Source organism: Chrysemys picta, chromosome 14 (genome assembly GCF_011386835.1).
Source record: "Chrysemys picta bellii isolate R12L10 chromosome 14, ASM1138683v2, whole genome shotgun sequence".
Taxonomy (NCBI): domain Eukaryota; kingdom Metazoa; phylum Chordata; order Testudines; family Emydidae; genus Chrysemys; species Chrysemys picta.
Window position 1 is genome coordinate 22,431,327 of NC_088804.1, and position 21,041 is coordinate 22,452,367.

Sequence of the window (21,041 nt, forward strand, 5' to 3'; positions counted from 1 at the left end):
GGTTCAGGACCAGAAGTTTCATCCTCTTCCTCGTCTGACTCAAGTGAGAATGATTCTGGTGCATCAGGAACTGGCCGTCCTTCTCCGTGGGGTACTGGGCGTATAGCTGATGGAATGTTTGGATAATGCACAGTCCACTTTTTCTTCTTTGACACACCTTTCCCAACTGGAGGCACCATGCAGAAGTAACAATTGCTGGTATGATCTGTTGGCTCTCTCCAAATCATTGGCACTGCAAAAGGCATAAATTTCCTTTTCCTGTTCAACCACTGGCGAAGATTTGTTGCACAGGTGTTGCAGCATATGTGTGGGGCCTACCTCTTGTCCTGATCTCCAATTTTGCAGCCAAAATAAAGGTGATAGGCTTTCTTAACCATAGTGGTTATACTGCGCTTTTGTGATGCAAAAGTCACTTCACCACAAACCTAGCAGAAGTTATCTGCACTGTTCACACAAGTACGAGGCATCTCTGCTCACTTTGGCTAAACAGAAATGTGTCCCTTTGCAAAATCAAACACTGACAAATAAGAGAGCATGACACTGTATGATTTCTAGAGCTGATATAGGGCAATTTTTTCAGCAGAGTGATGTAAGCTTCGTTATGATTGCATCATCCATGACTTCTAGGAATAACATGATGCAATTCACATCATGTATGACGCAATACCAGCTTCAGATTGCAGCATACATTGTTTTGCCTAAAAAGCAACTACTGTCCAAACCCAGTCATAGATTTATTCATAGATCCAGTCAAAGATGTATTTTAGTCATTTCTGGTTTAAATTGAGATCCCTTCCCTTTATAACTCACTTATCCTCCGCCATTCTCAAGTCAAGGGTCGTATATACTGACCCAATAGCATATCTTGAAAGCTAGAGCCAATCAACAATTTTAAGCATCATTTTCGTTCTCAGATACCCACAATTAGTAAAGTTTGACTACATTTATTTCAGAAGCATTTTGGCTGTAGAGTAGTGTTAGTTGCCCAATTTTCCCAGGTAGAAGAAGTGAGGTTCTTACCCACGAAAGCTTATGCTCCCAGTACTTCTGTTAGTCTCAAAGGTGCCACAGGACCCTCTGTTGCTTTTTACAGATTCAGACTAACACGGCTACCCCTCTGATACTAAATTATAGGTGATATTGAACTACTATGCATGGGCCCTTACCTGCACAAACAGGTAATTGTGTACCTATTATCTGCTCACAAGCAAATGTGAGATTTGTGTGTGAAATCCAGGTGATTACAGGGCTGTGTATAGTTGAAGCCAGATTTTCACATGTTCTCTTTGTCTAAAGTTTCTTCAAACAGTTTGGCTCATTATTTGTGTCCATTCTATTCTCAGAAGAAAGTGCAGTATCTATGCAAGAACAAATCCAACAAGAAAGAGGCCACTGACATTTTAAAAGGGCAAATCGAAAACAATCAACACACAACAAAATGCTCCAGTGTAGGCTGAGGTAGTACTTTAGGATACTGTAATGAAGCTAACAAGTACTGTAATGTTTTAATGTAAATTAACACAAGATAATCTCTTCACATATTTAAGTGATGCACTTCAAATTAATTAATACATATTTAATATAAGTCTTCTTGAACAGCTGTTATTCACTTCTAGAGTTTCTACACATAACACTGGCTGCTTTGTTCTACAGTAAAGTTATTCATGCTCTGCAGTACTCTGCGAACTTGTGTAAAATTGAGCATTCTTCCCAAAAGACACAGCCTTCCTGATAACTTAATATTTTTACATTAAATATTCAAGCATTTTCTAAACAAAAAGGTCAAATTCTATTTACAGCATCTGTGTGCAACAGACAAGCAGATGCTTAATGCTGCTAGACAAATACTTTCAGCAGAAAGAATGATAAAGAATTGGCGATCAATCACCCTCTCTGGCTTTAAAATCAGCTTTTCTTTGACAAGGGTCCCTAAATCCTGCAGTTACATTTTTATATAATAATTTAGGGCCAAATTATGGCCTTGGTCCTCTTTTAAGAACCGTACACTGGGGTGTGGAGCTGTAGTATCATTGAGTGGAAATTCTCTGTCTGAGACATTCAGTGCATATTCGGAGCATTGCACAAACTCACTAGAAGGTTTCTCTCTTACAAGGTTACGATGTACCTGATGTTATTTCATTTTAGACCTTATAGACATTACCAAAACGTGCAGATTCCTTGGTTCCTTAGAATAGCTATTGCAGAACTAGGGCATGTTGTGTTCCTCACTTAGTTCACAGCAATGGGATTAAACACATTGAGCCTGATTCTCCTCTCACTTAACCCCCTTTCTTTAATCTTGTAACTCACTGATGTCATTAGAGTTACTCTTGACTAACATGGTATAAGTGAATAGAAAATCAGGCCAAGTAATTTTATTTTTCTTTGTTTCTAGTAACACTACAGTAACACATTAGATTTTCACCTTCACAGTAATTAATGTGACTTTTAGCAACTGTAATCAGTGTCTTTAAAAACAATCATCGCTGCACAGTCATTATCAATGTATTTGTTGCACTTTCCGATTGACTGCTTTAAAATGTTTCCAACACTAGATTGATTAGTAGCTGGTGCTCTTTGTTCACATGCTAGTCTTTCTATTGCATCATTTTCTTAACAATGAATTTCAAAGTTGGTGATAATTCCACTAGAAAATGTGTGACACTACAAGAAGAACTTCATCTACTGTGCAATCAGGTATGGAAATATATTCAAGTTGTGAATTGCTTAAAACCTCCCCAGAAACACAGAGGTGGGGAAAAAAATCATTATTAACTTTAAAACATGGAAATCAGTTGTTTTTACTGAATTCTAAACACACTGCTTTTTAATTTTATACAGCATGTGCCTTTGTAAACAGGACAAGTACTATATAATATGGGTCTCATAATTTAGTATTAAGGACTTACAAAAATAAACAAAGTGAACATCCTGGCTAGCATATAGATTTATATGTTACAATATGTAGAGTGTAAATGGATGAAAAATAATTTAACATATGAAGGACCCCATGCTTCCCAATACTTCTGCACACAGCCTGTGCATGCAGACTCTGTTTGGGGGCTGGGGATGTATGAAAAGGTAAGAGTATCATCTTTAGGACATTGTCTACTCTTCCCTGCAGATGTTCTGTAGTTCTGGAGAGAATAGACCAGCCAGTCCCACCAAATCGCAGGGGAAGGAGTGCAAATTACTGCAGACACAGAAATTTGTAACCATACACACATGCTTCTGAAGCATCTGTGCTTTCTACAGACCACAGCAAGTCAGAGGACTCAACAGCCTTTGGTGGAACCATGGGACAGACAGGTAAGTCCAGGGAGAAGGAACCATGGAAGAAGGCTTAAGTTGAGCTTCACGCTGTGTTTTTTGGAATTACCTGTATCTTTACAAAACAAAACCTCTGGGAGATGATGTTTTTGCTCTACAATGAGTGTGCTGCTTTTGTTTGGAGATGGATGGAGACTCCACCAGCTTACAAAGGGTTTACACATTTATCCTTTGATATACACAACATCATTTACATTAGCATTAATGGAAGCTATGCACAGATGACACAGATGTCAAGAGACAGATCCCAGTGGACAGATTTCACTCACAGTCCCAAAGAATGAAAACACACATACATTCATGACACTTCAGATTCTGGGTTTTATCCCGTTTAGAGCCAAATGATCAAAAATGAAAGTAAAATCTCTCGAAATAGAATCAGAACTTGTCATTTTTATTTACATTTGACTGTTTTTTCACAAGATAGTTCATGAAGTAAAAACATTTCCAACCCAACGAATCTGCAAAATACAATATAGATAATTATAAACATAGTATTGTGCAGAATTTCTTCTCTTTCATTTGGGTGCTCATATAAAAACACCTCTCTGAAATGTATCCATGTAGAACATGTCTGGGTCCACACCATTCTCACTAAAACATCACACAAGATTTTCACATTATGAACCCAAATAACAAAAAAGATTTTTTAAAAATCTTTTAGCACTTCTAATCATTCTCTGATTTTACATAAGCACACAATGACTTCTAGATTTTTTTTTGGCTAAGGAAAATCATTTGTATATGTGATAATTTTAGTTTTAAGAGATGGTTGAATCTATCCAATATTGTTTTCTATGATGACGAATTCTTTGTGAAAAATGAAAATCTGTGTTTACCCCTCAATACTACAAGAAAGGCTTCCATCATAATTACCCCTGTGTGTATTAGGAAGGATCTTGGCAGTCTACAACACCACTAATACTAATCATGAGAAGTGCAGAGCTGTATTAACTGGTCTGGAAACAGCATTAAATCTTCTTTTCAAATGTTTTTTATTAAAATATTTTGTCAAAATTTAAAAAAAAAAAAAAAAAAATCCAGAAGCTCTATTTAAAATATAATTAAATATTTACACTTACTCTTCATTAAGTAAGTGAATCAAAAATTGTTGTTTTTTCAAATTTTGGTGGTGGTACAGCATTTTCAACCTGATGCTGTAATGGCAGTAGACCGTACCACCTACAACTGCCTGAAACCTCAGGAAGTACTAATGGCTTCAGACAGATGAACTCCTGGGGAAGATATTGGGACCTCCAATGGAGGAAATGCCATCGACAGGGAGAAGAGTTATTAAATCATGATTAAGCAATGGCAACCACAAAGGGAAGGCAATAGGAAACCACCCCCTGTATTTTCTCCCATGAGACCAATCATGGCAGAACAAAGGCAACGTGATCCATGTGTGGCACTGGATGGTGAGATACCTCCCATGCCAAAAGGCTTATCAAATTATCCTGGGGAGGAGATTCCAGCCATCAAGAGTACCAGCTGCAGTTAAGATGGTGCTGTACCAAATCCTTTGGGAAGTACAGTACCTGATGTTTGCACCAAGGAAAAGAATAACTTGAACCTTCGTAAAAGAATGATCAGAACAGGAAGATGGACTGTGAGGAGTATGTATGAAGGGAACTTTGCCACTGTGATCAAAGCTGTAAGATAGATATATATGGAATTTGAGCTGTGATGGAATGGTAGAGGTCATTTCGTGATGATGGATGGGTATGTGGTGTACACTCCTGTTCTGAGAAAATGAGAGAAAAGGGATTGCATTTATTTTATTTAAGGAGACACCAAAGTGTGCGCTTGGATATAATCCAATCAGCGATACAATCATTACAATTCGCCTTCAAGCAAAGTCAGTTAAAATGTTGATCATACAGGTTTATGCCTCTATGCAGCTGACAAGCGAACAATTTAAGGCATTCTATGAATGATTTGAAGAGACACTTATTAAAACACCAAGTGAAGACCTCACCCTTGTAATTGGAGATCCGAACACGAAAGTTGGAGCTGTAAGCTCTTAAAGAAATAAAGGGAAACAATGGTCTGGGTTTACAATATGAGAGGAAGAGGTTTAGTTGAAGTCTGTTACTGTAATCATCTGGTCATTACGAACACTAGCTCCACCCAACATCCTATATGTTTACATATATGGAGGTCACCTGACGGTGTGACAAAGAACCAGATCAACTATGTAATGATACAGGGACACTGGAGATAAAGTGTCCAAGGGACAAAGACGTCCCTGAGTGCAGACTGTGGGTCAGACCATCAACTGTTACCCTCAAATATAAAATTAAAATATAAAAAGATAAGACGTTTGGCAGGTCTGCTGTGTCTGCACTTGTCCCAAATCAACGAAAACTACATGTAAAGAACAGGTCTGAGTCACTATCATAGGTGAAAGAGAAGAACAACCCAAATGAATTTTGGGATAAAATGAAAACTATCATGCTTGAAGCTGCCAAAGCACACATTCCAAAAAGCCAGTGTCGGACCGCATCATAATTAACAGAGATGGTGACTGAGCTGCCAAAATGACTATGCAGAGTGGGAGTGGCTTGGAGACTGAAGAATGCAGGATAGAAAATACACTGTAAGGAACTGAGCAGACCGATTGAAAGGCAGACTAGAGGAGACAAGAGCAAATACATTAGAGCAAAATGTGAGGAACTTGAGAATTAAAATAATAAAACAAAAGGTATGTTCACAGTGGTCAGACATTTTAGTAAGAAGTTTTCCCTGCAACCAAGCATAATAAAAGATTGTGATGGCAGTGTTTTTTATTGAAGGTGGTGATTTCAAACACAGAGAGATTACTGTGCCAACCTCTATGCCTCATCAGAGCCACTTACAATACAGGATGACAGAAAAGAGAGTACAGACCCAGAGCCATCAATCCTGAGCGAGGAAGCGGTGCGTGCTTTTATGAAAATGAAGCCTGGGAAAGCACCAGGGGTAGATAATGTGCCAGCAGAATTGCTAAAAGTGATCAGTGATGGTGGTATTGATCTCATGTGGAAAATTTGCAACAATGCATGAATGACTAGAAATTGACTGGATGATTGGACAAAGGGAATTTTTCTGCTCTTACCGAAGAAAGGAAATAGAACAGCACAGTGACTATCGTACCATCTCCCTGATATAGCATGCAAGTAAAGTGTTCCTCTGTATAATTCAGGATGGCCAGAAGCAAATGACAGAAGTAGAACTACCATCACCACAAGTTGATTTCAGAGAGGGACAAGGCACATATGATCAAATTGTGAATATCCAGCAATCCACTGATTAGGCGTTTCTCTGGCTACACCAAAGCATTTGATATCATCCATCATAATTCCCTCTGGAGGATACTGGCAGACATGGGGATTCCAAAGCATCTAACTGAATTCATCACAAGTCTCCACCGTCAACAGATCATGGTGCAAACAGCAGTAGGTTTTCCACTGGCACGTGGGAGACAAGGGAGCATTCTGTCCCCAATTCTTTTTAACTTGTATGCAGAATTTATTCTGAGACAAGCCCTGAAAGTTTTGATAAAGTGGAAGGAACTCAGAAATGTTTTTGTTGCAACCATCAATGGAATTCAACAAATGTTGGAGTCTGTTAAAAACTGTTAAAGAGAAATATGGACTACTCCTGAAAGGGGCAAAAATAAAAATGCATATATCTTGACACTATCAATAACATCAGGATGCAAGTGGACATCAAGATTAATGGTCAAGCTGTAGAGGTAGTAGATTAATTTAATTACCTGGGATCATACATATTCCAACCAAGAAGGCTATTCTAGAGAAATGGGAAGAAGACTAGGGATGGCTTGTTCAGCCATGGCCTCCTTTATAAAAGTGTGGAAAAATCATGGCCTCTCAAAACATACAAAGGTTCAACTGGTGAAAAGTTTAATTTTTTTCCATAGCGACTTATGGAGGTGAATCTTAGGGAACTAATGTGGATGACTAGAAGAAAACTGAAGCCTTTGAAATGGGGTGCTGGCATAGACTCTTATGTTTGAAATATTACTGGAGAAAAGAGGACTCTCTGCTCTCGGAAATCAACAGGCACAAACTTATGTAGTTTGCTCACATTAGCCATAGAGATGGAAATAATCTTGAGAAAGTTATCATGGAAGGAGTTCATGATGGGTCATCATAGTAAAGAACCAGCAAGGAGATAAATAGATGGGGTGCCACTCATAACTGGGAGAGGCAGCTGCTGAGTGTCTGAAGTTAGTGATGGATCAAGACTTCCAAAAATTCTGCTATGATGTCACCAGTATTCAGACATGAATAAATGGACTTTACTAACTTATAGCACTTTTACTGTATTTTTTGACAGTTTGATTATTATTTTATTAGATGAAACTGCTTTACAAAAACTCATTCATTATGTCCTACAACATTTTTTAAAATAGGTATTATCCCGATTTTACAGATGGAGAAACTGAGGCACACAGAGGCTAACTGACCTGCCCAATTTACAATTCTGGTGGCTGCAATCTTAGGGTGTCCTATTATATTCCACGCATAAAACAAAACTCAGATAATTCTTAAGTTGAACAAATTCTTTACCTGTCGTAAAGAATATATTCCTGAACATTTCTAAGAGGTAATTTAGTATTGGAACATGGGAGTAGAGAGCTGCAGAAATGTGCCTACAAATGAAACTGAGAACAACTGTTTTCTTTAAAATGCCCCCTGATTTATTTGCTAGCCATGGAGAAGATTCCCTCCCTCCCCCCATTTAATATTGTATTAACCAATTCCAATTCCCATGCAACTCCCATGAATGCTAATGGAGGTTACTTGTGCATGGTACTGTATATCATATTGGATGTGTACGGTAACCCCACAGAAGTTCTGCTGTGGCCAGATTTTATTCTGCACAAACACAATACTATATGATGATAAATTCATTCTCTCAGTTTACCTATATGATCCATAAATTTCTTTACTCGGTCAGGATCAACACTATTTGCCCAGTAACCTTCTTTCTTGAAATATGAACCAATTATTAAAGCATTTGCATCCAGGTAGCTCCTTGCATTCTCCAGCGTCACTCCAGACCCGATCAGCACTGGAATCTTCACAGCATGTTCAACTTCTAAGGTGAAGAAAGCCACGCATGTAAATCCAACATTAGGATTAAGCCTGCTCTAGAATCATTCTCCCTTCTCCCACCCTTAAAATTATAGAGACAAAATTAACCAGCCTTGACTTATCCAATTTCCAATTGATACTTTGCTAAAAAATGATACAGACTATCCGCAACACATGGTCTTGGTTTCTCTGGTAAAGAATTACATGGCTTGTCTATTGAAACCACTTGCAATGACTGCTAACAAAAGAAGAAGAGCTCTGTGTAAGCTTTTGAGCTTGTCTCTCTCACCAACTGAGAATAAATAAAAGCTATTACCTCACCCACCTTGTCTCTCAAATATTCTGGGACCAACATGGCTACAACAAAACTGCATACTAACACAACTGCATTTGTTTTGTACAGCACTATTCAAGCAAAGGAAACAGAGTTGGGGTCACATGGCCATGCATCACACGGCAGCTTCAGTGCTGAGGAAGAGGCAAAGCCTGGGACTGAAATAATTAATGGCCACTCTTGTGACCCCCCACTCCACATGGGGCAATGAGTGAATCCACTGGCCTCACTTGCGCAAGCCCTTTCTTCTCCTGCCCGCACAAACCAGGCTGCACAAAGATGCCCAAGAAGTAAGGTTGCCAACCCTCCGGGTTTTGCCGGGAGTCTACTGAAATCACACTCTGTCTCCCGGAGGCTACTGCAGCCAAACTGGGAGATTTTAAGCGTTGACAGTCTGGCGGCGCAGCTGGGCTAAGGCAGGCTCCCTACCTGCCTTGGCTCCACACCGCTCCTGGAAGCAGCCGGCACATCCCTCTGGCTCCTGGGGGGAGCTCGGGGGGGTGTGTGTCTCCGCACGCTGCCCCTGCCTAGGAGCCGCTGCAGTGGGATATGCTGGTTGCTTTCAGGAACCACCCGAGGTAAGCGCCATCCCCCTCACCCCTTCCAGCACCCCAACCTCCTGCCCCAGCCCACATCCAAACTCCCTCCCAGAGCCCGCACTCCCTCCTGAACCCAAACTCCCTCCCAGAGACTGCACCCTGCACCCCCTCCCACACCCCAATCCCCTATCCCAGCCCACACCCCGCATCCCAAACCCCTGCCCCAGCCTGGTGAAAGTAAGTGGGGGAGAGAAAGGAAGGGGAGATGGAGTGAGTGGAGCAGGACCTCAGAGAAGAGGCAGGACAGGGGCATGGCCTCGGGGAAGGGGCAAGATGGGGGACAAGGCAAAGGTGTTTGGGTTTGTGTGATTAGGCAGTTGGCAACCCTACCAAGAAGTCTCTGCTGAACTGAGCTTTTGAGGGAGCTGCCTTGCACAGCAGAAGTATAATGATTCTTCTGCATCTTGGATTCCCTTGTTACTAATATTTTTACAGCAGTACCTAGCATCCAAATGAGATCAGAGCCTCATTTTGCTAGGTGCTGTACAAACACATAGAAAGAGGCAGTCATTTATATTGCAGTAACACCTAGAATAGAACCCAGATCACTCAAGTCAGAACCCAGTGTCGTGGGGACAGAATTTATTCCGATGGGAGTTACTTAAATATCAAAATAAGGATTCTTAACTGTGTTATCAATTTCTCTTTCATTCCAAAAGGAAAAGAATAAAAACAAATCTTTCTATATGGTAATTAAAGTGTAACAGCAACAAGAAGACGACATTATTCTTGTTTCCATTTATGTCAGCACAGATGGGGGTTTTTTGGGTGGAGGCAGTGAGATTATTAAAATGGCAGAACTATTCAATAGTGCTGTGTTCATTACAATTCTTTAGTTATCAGTTTAAATCACAATAATGGTAGTTAGAGCAGTGTATATTTCTACCACGTCTCTTTGCTGAATTTATGCTATACAGACGGCTAAAACAAGATCTTCAGGGAAGAGGCAACAAACCAGTGTTATTCCCCATGAAAGGAAAACTGAACAGGCTCTCTGGTTGATCTTCTAATTTAGGGAAAGGGAAGTAGAGAAGCAAACAGTGGTCATGAGGACTATTTGGAAACTCCATCTACTTTATTTGCAGGCCAAAGGCAGTGCTAGTAAAGATTGTTTTTGTTTTAAAAGGGCAGTGGGACATAAAAGCAGCACATTATTTTATCTAGAAATAACACGTCACTTAACAAGTCGAACCTTCACCAGGTTGCATATGGTGAAATTCACCCCTGGGCAGAAGACAAGGCTTATGCAATACTGAAGTCCCTCTTCAGCCCTTGTGCAGTCCCTGTGCACAAGGGTGAATTTCCCTCAGATTTATTCAAGTGACTGTGTTCACTGTGAGATTGAAGCATTCTGAGGTTTTGGGGTTTTGTTGTTGTTGTTTTTTTAATATGACAGAAATCGATACAAGGCCCAGAGAAAGTAGTTTGTTGTTCAGATCACAAATTTATTATTATGTTCAGTTTCTTTTATGGAGAAAGGACAGATGATTAACAGGAGTCTCTGAAAGGCACAAGTCAGTATCTAGCTATGAAAAAATAAAGGCCCAATTTTAATAGGTGCTGAACTTCCTCATGACCATTCACTTCAAATTGATTCTCACAAAAATGACTCGGTGCCTTGCAGGACTGGATGCTCTATTTGCTTCCTCAAAGAAAATGGTGTTGAGCATTATTTCTGACCTTTACAGGCATATAAAAATTGCTTTACTTGGTGATAACAAGCTGGCATAGGTGGTTAAAGCATCAGGGAGCTAAGGGAAAGGATACACACGTAAAGTATAAAACTCTGCAAGAAAATGCTGTTTACTTAAAAGTTTCATAAGAAGTGTAACTTGTTAATGATGCTATAGGAAAGACTAATTATTTACTGCCATTCTGCTTCACCAAGAGAAGAACTACCTATACAAATGCTACTGAAGCTTTCTCTAGATCAGATGTGCTAGCATTCTTCCATCTAAAACAAACACCATCTGTCACATAATGTAAACACAGAAGAATAAGACCATCCTACAGCAGAAGACAATTTTAAGCAAAGCCTTGCCCTGAATTAGACACATCAGATTAGTCCGGCTATAGCCCTTTTCATGCCTATTTTATATCCTGACAGGAGTCCTGCTCACAATAATAGATTCATTAGTTTTCTACTATATTACCAAACAAAAACAAAATCAGAATTTTATTTATAAAATGCCCTATCTATTAAGAGTACCATATCAGCTTTACTTAGGGTCAAATACAGATTTAACATGACATTCTTTTCACAGATATGCGTTGCAGTATTCAACTGCTCTCCCAGGAGAATTTGGTCACAAGTCTGTATTTGTTTTTATCAAAAGTGCACAGGACACATTGCAGGCACTATATAATTATACTACGTCAATAAGTAAACTGATCATGCAGGAAGAGTAGAATATCTAAGCTGACATATGGGCCTGAGAGAAGCCCTAAGAAGCAAAGACTAAGACAATGAAAACTGAAATGTGCTATTTCAAAGGCTTCCTTAAATAACAAAGGATCCAAGCATCCTGCTGTAATCTGTGTGTGAAACAGACCCTCCACACACAGATCTGTCCCTTCCGGTGCAGAAGGTGGAGCCAGCCAGAAAGTGCCAGGATAGGAAACATACATCATCCCTACTGCCCACTTTGGCATTACATTTGGTTACCAAATTGAGTGTAAAGTCACTCAAATTATTTTAAACAGATACTTTCACACAGTGTAAGACATCATGTTGATCCATATCAAATGGTTTACATTTTGGTGTTGTTTAATAAGACTCGTGCTATACCACTGCCCAAATTCTAACTTTTTATTTTTTAAATAGGCAACAGCATTACGGGAATCAGTACGGTATGATGTTTCTCCGTAGCAGAATTAAACATTAATTATTATGTTTGTTAATTGTCTCTAAACTCAAACCTTGTTTGTAACTCTCAAGCCAACTCTTCTCAGGCTACTGTACTTTTTCAGATAATTTTGTGACTATGTATTCTATGTGACAAGATCTCAAAGTTTATACAGTTATACTTAGACATTCCTCTGCTTCAATATACTATAATTAGAGGGCACTGTGCTCTTTCTTGGGACAGTATATCTGCATACATGTCTAATAAAAATCAGATGAAATAGCATTTAGTTGCAAAGCATAATGAAAGCTTTTGAACTAGGATATGCACAAGTTGCATGAAATAAAGGCCAAAAATTCACAGCTTTAAAATAAAGGCAAACAGTGTAAAACTAAACAATGCCCCAATAACTTGATCAAATACTTTTCTTTAACATTTTTTTCATATGCAATAATCATTGTACCATACACACCACTGTGTTTATGGTATATGCTGCACTGTAACACATTTTAGTTTTTGAATTCAAAGGGCTTTTTTTCATCATTATGCTTAGTGCTTGTAAAAGGTGCAGATTAGTGACAGAAGTCCTCTCTTTATCTATAGAACAGGTACAGCACGGGCAGCAGCAATGTGCCCCTACCCCAACATAAGTGAACCACCTATGTGCAGAAAGGTAAATTGGTCTCCATGTCCCTAGTGTGAACAATGCCAACAAAAGTACAAATTATTACTATCTATGCTGGTGGTTTTTGTGACATGGGCACTTGTCCAGAGGTTACTGGACTACGACCACTAACTCATTTTCCCACAGTTCATCAAACAGTCATCAGATAGTAAAAACTTTTTAGTCACTTCCAAACTGGACTGGATATGGACTGGATATCTAAAGATGAAAGCACCTATCCTCCAAAAGCAAACCTTGAGCTATTTAGACTTGGACAAATCTCCCACCATAGACATTTTTATAATATAATTTTGCCTATCCGAAAGTTAAACACATTCTCAAATGGAAACAGTCTGCTAAGAAATTAAGTGCAACATAAAATGCTCAGCATTCTAGGCTTCTTAATGGCCTGGCAGGGACAGAGTGCAAGAGCACAGGGGACTCTGGGTCCCTCACTTCCTAGACCAGTACTGCTTAAGTACTTTGTAGAACCCAAGTAGCTGGGTACTACAGAGAGGCCAATAGTCACTGGCTGTACAAGCAATGCCTACCAGCTGCTGTGTGGAATGGACTGGTAGTTGCCTCAGAGGAGCCTGCTTGCCTGCACTCATAAACAGAGGAAAAGCAACATATGTGTAGTCCTCTATAAAAGATTTACAGAGATTAATACATGAGAGATCCTCAGGATATCATGTGAAAGGACTTTTGGTCAGGGCTGGTCATGGCAAAGTATCACCACATTAGGCGGCTTAAATTAAGGTATCAACACAAACTAAAAACAAAATTCTAGCCCCTATACACAGTTTCCTTGTTTGACAGAAACGCTTCTTTCCTACCTCAAATCACAGTCAATTCAATACATCAGAGAAAGGCACTCGCATTTCTGTATTGTTGCATAACAAATCTGAAAAAGGATATGGCAAAATCTCAACTCCCTTTTCAATTCTGCTTTCAAGAGACAGCTGATCAGATCAAAGCTTAAATTGGCATAAAATGTTTTAAATTATACATTTTGTAACATGATGAAAGGTGTCCAATTTTGTCTACACTTAAAGTCTTCATTGTAACACAGTACTTCTAACAACACAGAAACTTGTGAAATGCAAAACTTCACTCACACCAACACTCAACTTTGTGTACTGTAGGTCTGATTCCTTTAGAGAGATTACCAACACTAATGTGCTTAAACTGTCATTTCCTACCCTAGAATGCTGATTTTTCAAGAGGTCCCTCCCCAATTAACAATTCAAAACTACCACCCTCTTAAATGAGGGATTGCCACACTGTCACAAAATCTCAGCACTTAGCTGCGTGATCCAACCAAAACAAACCCAGGATAATAGGTTTGTTGTATTCATGACAAAAAAGTGAAAGCCACACAAATGAGTATACTTTGTGTCATTTCTCTTGTCTCTGTTCTTTGGACCCAGAAAGAGAATAAAACTGGCACATATACACAAATCCTAGAATCCATAGTTTGGCTTGGTTGGTATCCCACTGTAAAAACTACAGGACAAAATCTGCTTTCTGATGCGTGAACTGGCACCCACCAAAGTCAAGGGAAGCTATGTGCACACATCAGAGAACAGAATTTTGCCGTCTGGTTTTTATGACTTTTTGAGACTCATTTGATTTTTCCATTGAAGAAGGGGGAAACAAAAAACTAATTTAAGGGTGTGGATGATACAAAGGCTAGGTCTGTCAAGCTTTATATTCACATTGTTTTCAGAAGGTTCTGTTTCATGAAACAATTTTTGTTTAATACTGAGAAAATCTATTACTTTAAGAGGCCTATCTCCATAGAAGGCCAACTTTCCACTGCAGTTTACCTAATCGTGGGCTAAAATGTAGTCATTTATCATCTATTCTTTGGCAAGGGCTTTGTTTTAATTCTGTATATACACATGAAAACCTATTTTGCCCAGTTTAATATGCCTTGTAACAACATAGTGTTGAACCTGTATTATATGGATAAATACTGGAAATTTCCAATAACTATGTAACATTCTGAATGTGGTCTGATGCACAGGTCTCTGCTAAATATGTAAAACATGTAGTATGTTTTTCACCGGCCTTTTCTTCTTTAGAATTGTAATAAGGAAGGATGAATGACTGGCTGTCTTTAGACCAGAAAGAGCCATGTTTAAAGCAGGAAGAATGGAACCCATAAAAGCAGCCTTCTTGTTTCTTCAAATAATTTTTGCTAAAAAGGTGCTAAAAATGTTCCCTGTCTTGGTTGAGCATATGATGATTACTTTTAGAGCCTGATCCTGGGAGGTTATGAACACCAGCCATGTCGATGGGAGCTGACTTCAAATGAAAGTTGCGGGTGCTCAGCATTTCTCAGATTCAAGCCATTCATCTACATGAATATCAGTCCTTTGCAGAATCAACTGCAACAAAGGAGCAATCCAATTTGTTGAAGACAATTCCAGCCTGTGCTAATACAGTAACATTAGGCACCATATAGGATATCTACACAGGTCAGAATTCATGGGTCAAGTTGCTCTCCCTTAGAAACAAATACGCCATTTAAAAATTATTTAAATGTCACATACTTTTCCATTTATCAGTGAAAGAGAATTCTTTTTCAAATCTTAAAGGCTACACTTCCCCTAGTATTACTGCACTGAAATGTCTAAGGGCATGGCTACACTTGCAGATGTAGAGCGCTTTGAGTTAAACCAGTCTTCATAGAGCGCAATAGGGAAAGTGCTGTAGTCTGTCCACACTGACAGCTGCCAGCGCACTGGTGTGGCCACATTAGCAGCTCTTGCAACTGCCACAAAGAGCAGTAAATTGTGGTAGCTATCCCAGCATGCAAGTGGCTGCAACATGCTTTTCAAATGGGGCGGGGGGTGGAGTGTGACAGGGAGTGTGTTGTGTGTATGTGGGGGGGGGGGAGAGAGTGGGTTTTGGGGGGGATGAGAGCATGTCAGCATGCTGTCTTGTAAGTTCAAACAGCAGCAGACCTCCCCCTCCCCCCAGCCTCTCTCTGTCACATACAGCATTCCACAGTAATGGTTACTTTGTCTCGGAGCAGATAAGCATGCCAGCTGTCAAATGGAGCTTTCAAAGGGCATATCCAAAACTTGACTTAAGGGGATTATGAGATGTTTCCGGAGGCTGATCAGAGCACAGTAATGCAACACCTTGCTCACACTGATGCTGGGGCGGTCCAGCGGGGGCGCATCAAACATTATTCTAGTCGCCGAGGTGGAGTACCAGGAGCGCTCTAGCCGTGGAGTCAGAGTGCTCTACGTGCCTTGCCAGTGTGAACGGATAGTGAGCTAGTGCAACCAGGGCTCCTTTAATGCGCTGTAACTTGCAAGTGTAGCCAAGCCCTTAATCTCAGCAGATTCCTGTCTTCCTGCTGGAATATCAGTTTCACAATGAGAAATCCAATTATAAATATTCTTTCCATGTTAATAGTTAAGTATTTTTAGTTAGCCTAATCATTAGCCTTTTTTTAAAAAAAAGGCTATGGAGAATCTCATTCTTAAATTAAAATCATGTAGTAATTGAGCCTTCCTTTTCTTACAAGATACCAATATGAGTAACACTTAATTTTACCAAGCATATTTTCCCAATACTTACAATAATTTTAACTTTTACGCTTTAAAAATTGTTTTTATAAACATGCTTCTGTACATCCAACCAGAACCCAAATCACTATGGTTTGTGCTAGACCAAATCAAACTCTACAGTGAAAGAAAGCTTCTCTGTTTTTAGAACAGAGAACGTATAGATTTCTCTCTATATTAATCCAGAAAATGATTCACTGGTTGTTGCCCGACCTTCGTGTGACAGCTCTCACCTTTCAATTCTTTAGGATCTGCCTGCATTCCAGTAGCTGTTCCAGTCAATACAATCCCATCAGCAAGGAAGAACTCAGCAGCCTTAGCAGTCTCTGATATACTGACATCTGCTGTCAGAGCGTGAGCGCTGTAAAGAGCAGAAACATAACCTGCTGTTACTTTCAGCATACATACTTGCTATCCACCTTGTTTAATGTTAGACTGCTTTTCTTACAACTCATGAATGTATTTCAGTTCCCTATTGTCAGAACAATTGAAGATTGGCTTTTTGAGTGTTAAGTGCCCTTTTTTACAGTTGAAATTAAAAACACAATGTGAGGAAGAAAAAAAAAGGTTGGCCATCCTAGACCCCATAACCCACTTGTCTCTTTGTCTGAGTCTCACCCTGTCTACACGGTGACTGCTAAATGTGGTAGACTGTCACCCCGGAGTACCAACTGAGCTGGCAGCTTTTGTACTGAGCGCCTAATTTTCATAGATGCTGAACTCTCCTGATTTCAAGTGGAGTTGTAGGTGCTCGGCTCTTCTGTAAATCAGGTCCTTGTCCTCTAGGAACTGGACTAAGAGCATCATCTCATTTCATAAAGGCCAACAAAAAGTACTAACTTTCAGTCATTAGCAAGCACTATATCCTGGATATTTGTCTTTGGAGAAAAAATGAGAGCAGCTATCATCTTCAAACGGTATTTGCTTCATGCATCCAAAGATGTGCCATTCAAATTTAAGCAGTAACTGTCGGTATGATGTGTAAGCTAGCCTCTTTTTCCAAAACCTACATCTATCTACAGCAACTTCAGCTTTAGACAGCTTCAAAAATTTGAGAAAGTTTTAGCCTTTAAAACATCAACTTTTACATTTATAATTTCCCCTTATCTTTTTTACAATAGAATCAGGAAATATGATAGTTACGAAAGACAGTATTATACAGTAAACTGATGCTCTGTACTACCATAACAGGGTACTAACCACAAAAGACCAGTAGTCCTGGGACTAGTGTCTTTCTTTTTGGGCCAACCAGATCTGGGAATGGAACAGATGGAACTTGCTTCACTAATATTGAGAGGCAGTGCCTCTTCTGGCATATTCACTCTGCCATGACCCTCTCCAGTAGTGTGACTGTGCTAAAAAAAGAATATCAATCTATTTTTTGCACCCAGAAGAAAGTCATTGTGATGGCAGGGCCTTGATGAGATTGTGCATATATAAAAATATGGAGTGAAAAAACAGAGTGAAAGGAAACTGAAATCCCTGAAGCTAGAAACAGAAGATAACCTGGGAAACAGTTTGTCAAGTTAGAGCATTGGATACTGCTAATTCTTGGTGCCAGGCATTTTGTTGTTGTTGTTGTTGTTGTTAAGGAAAACACCACAGCCCTTTAACCCCTGCCCTTTAGTTCAATAATCCTGTGAATATTTGTTTCCCATAAACTGGTTAGATGACATTCTCCTTTCCACTATTAACTAAGCAAATAACAAACACCACATTGCATCAGCCGATGAGCAGCTCAGTGTACATTCTAAATATCAGTATCTCATATGACAAAGATGAGAATATGTGCACAAAGTACCACGTTCTGGGACTTCTCAGGAGAAGAAGAAACATCACTGCGTGGATGTTCAGAATATGCAGAAATGAAGCTATAATGAAATGTTTCTTTTTTAAAAATCAGATATTAAATATGTCCAAAACCTAGCTATTTCCATGACTTTTCCCACACTCTAGACAAACATCTTTCTTGAATTCAAGTTACTTGATACGTGCAATTCGCAGCTTTTTGGTTCTCTCTTTTTCTGAAATAAAATTCAAAGAAACATCTAATAACGGAAAGGACTGTGTGACAATTGTGATGAAATGTCAGCTGGAATTCACATAGCTGTCATAAGATGCTGCTGTCTGATAATCATAAAACATATTCCATATCCACATACAGCATTGATTTAAAATTGAAGAAACCAATATTAGAGGGAGGGGAAGGGCTTTTAATGTGGCAAAAATCTCATGATTCGTATGTGTCACATTTGGTAGCCACCCATATAACTTGAAATAGCCATTTTAGATGCTTAACTTCATGAAACATGATTTATTTGTAAACATAATAAGGAGATACATCTAACTGATATAAAGCATCACCTTATGTCACACATAAGACATTTACAAATTCTGAAAGTTAAACAACTGCAAATTCCACAGACGCAGAAAGCTGCAGTTTATAGGTGCAAGTTTAATAGTTTTGCAAAACCGTGTGAGCAGTAAAGTTCTCCCAATATTCACTTTCTGAGCAATTAATAAGATGAATGTAAAATGAACATCAGATCATTTTTACATTAACACATACGTAAACAGTGCTCATATTTACCTGTGTTTCTTTTTAATATCGGCAAAAATTTGAACATGCTGTGCTCCAATTTGTTTTCGGTATCTTAGCAGATCACCTGCACAGGCATTTATCATCCCTTCATCAGCTACATGAGAAAAAACAAACCCTTCAACTCGGATAAAATCAAGACCTAGAAAAGAAATTTGAAATCTGAAGATGAAATTGAACTACAAAGAGAAATTACATTTCTCCTAAATTTCATCCTGTAATTACATTTTTGTCTATTCTGATGCAGTACTGAGAGGTTCTCAGACACTGGCACAAAAAGCAAGTCTCTTCTGATAAGCAGTTTGTCAAGCCTAGTTAAAACATGTTAATAATTTTAGTGCAACCCATCACTGTGGCCTCTGGGTGCAGGGCATACATCAAGAGCAACACAAACTGAATTTCCACAAACGGACCACCACACGCTTTGTACCTCCCAGGCCCACTACAAGGAAAAATCCGTAAGCTGGATGGTGAGAGATATCTCTTAATTGCAGCTAAGGTACAATCTTTGGATTTCGATGTACAAATTTCAAATTTTAAAAATCAATTTCTAAAACTTTCTGCAGTTTTTATTTAATTGGTCAAATTTAGAGATCTGGACCTGCAATCCTTACAGAGGTTGAATGACTATTAAAAGTGAAAGGGAGTTTTGCTTGAGTGCAGAATCGGGCCCAATTAAAAATGATTTTCAGTTGTGAATTTAGAACATTACTGGTTAACCCAGTAAAATGGCAGTTCTCAAACTTTTGCACACTGTGGGGCACTATTTAAGACAATGACTTTCATTTTTCCCTTTCCCCCAAATTCTCTCCCCTCCCAGTATACCAAACTCACATCTGCCTTGCATCAACTATAGTGTTTGATTCTATGAAGAAGCAACAATAGGTAGTAATAAAGGAACAAGATGAATCTAAGGTAGTTATATGGCTCCCAGTACTGTAGTATCTGAGAACCTTCCTATCTTTAGCTTATCTATCCTGTAAAGTAGGAAAGTGCTATTATCTCCTGTGATGGGGTGTGCACTCCACACTGGCCCTGCAAGAGCTGAGTTGGACCAGGTGGAACAAATCACCTAACTAGGCTGCAAACAGGGGAGCTTTAGGCTGGGGATAGTTAATTAGAGAGTTCACCTGCGAGAGACAGGCAGGGCTTCTATAAAAGACAAGAAAATGGAAACACAAGGGGTAGCAAGGAGAAGTATTTGAGGGGCTACAGAAGCAAGTTGCCTAGTTATTCCCTGGGAGGAGGGAGTGAGGAGACTGGCAAACCCAGAGAAGTGGGGAAGGCCAGGAGATCTAGAAGCAGCTCAGGGAAAGGCAGCAAGATACAGGGACTGGACTTCAACTGCTGTGTAGAGGGAACCTGAGCCAATCCTGGACTAGAGGGTAGGCCTGGGTTCCTTTGCCAGCTACTGCAGTAGTGGCACTGAGTGGAAGTGAGACAGAAGACTGCTGGAGAGCAGGACCCTTGATTCATCCACCTGAAAGGGAAAACAGGATAGTGACCTGGCTGGAGGGCGGAGTCAGGACGAGAGCTGTGGCTCCTGAGAGCAAGAGAGGAGCTGCAGAGGAGAAGCTAACTGGGTATAACGGCTGGAAGGGGTGTTGGACTGACCAAGCTAATCCCCAGAACGGCCAGGAGGTGGTGCTATCCAGTGGTTGGTAGAGCACTTTGTCCCATCCCCATTTTACAAATAGGGAACTGAGGCACAAAACAGCTAAATGACATTGCTTTCTGTTTTGTCTTCTGAAAACTGTCAGGTTCAATCTCATCTCTTGTGGTCAGGAGTTCCACAGAAGGGATCTGACACCGAGAATGTTGTCTCCAGCCCCTTAGAGATTCACCCTGGGTTCTATCAACTGCATCATCCTTGTGCAGTAAGCAGTCATGTTGAGTTGCGGCGGAAAAGACTGTCTTAAAGACAGTGAGGCCCTAGCCTATTAAAGGCCATGTAGATAAGGACTAGGCCTTGGAATGGACACT

The 21,041-nt window shown here is 39.7% G+C and overlaps 1 protein-coding gene across 4 annotated transcripts in view; it reads right to left on the bottom strand.

Moving 5' to 3' along the window:
• Positions 1-3,703: 3,703 nt before the first annotated feature.
• The window catches only part of LOC101940532 (uncharacterized protein F13E9.13, mitochondrial), a 45,801-nt gene continuing 28,463 nt past the window's right edge, over positions 3,704-21,041 (bottom strand). For all 4 annotated transcript variants that reach the window (XM_065567107.1, XM_065567106.1, XM_065567108.1 and 1 more), the window contains 4 exons: positions 19,050-19,200; positions 16,693-16,820; positions 8,263-8,436; positions 3,704-3,791 (listed from right to left, as the gene is read on the bottom strand). In XM_065567107.1, the coding sequence (XP_065423179.1) occupies positions 3,709-3,791; positions 8,263-8,436; positions 16,693-16,820; positions 19,050-19,200 (536 nt within the window). In that variant the 3' untranslated portion in view covers positions 3,704-3,708. The remainder of the gene's footprint in view (positions 3,792-8,262; positions 8,437-16,692; positions 16,821-19,049; positions 19,201-21,041) is intronic.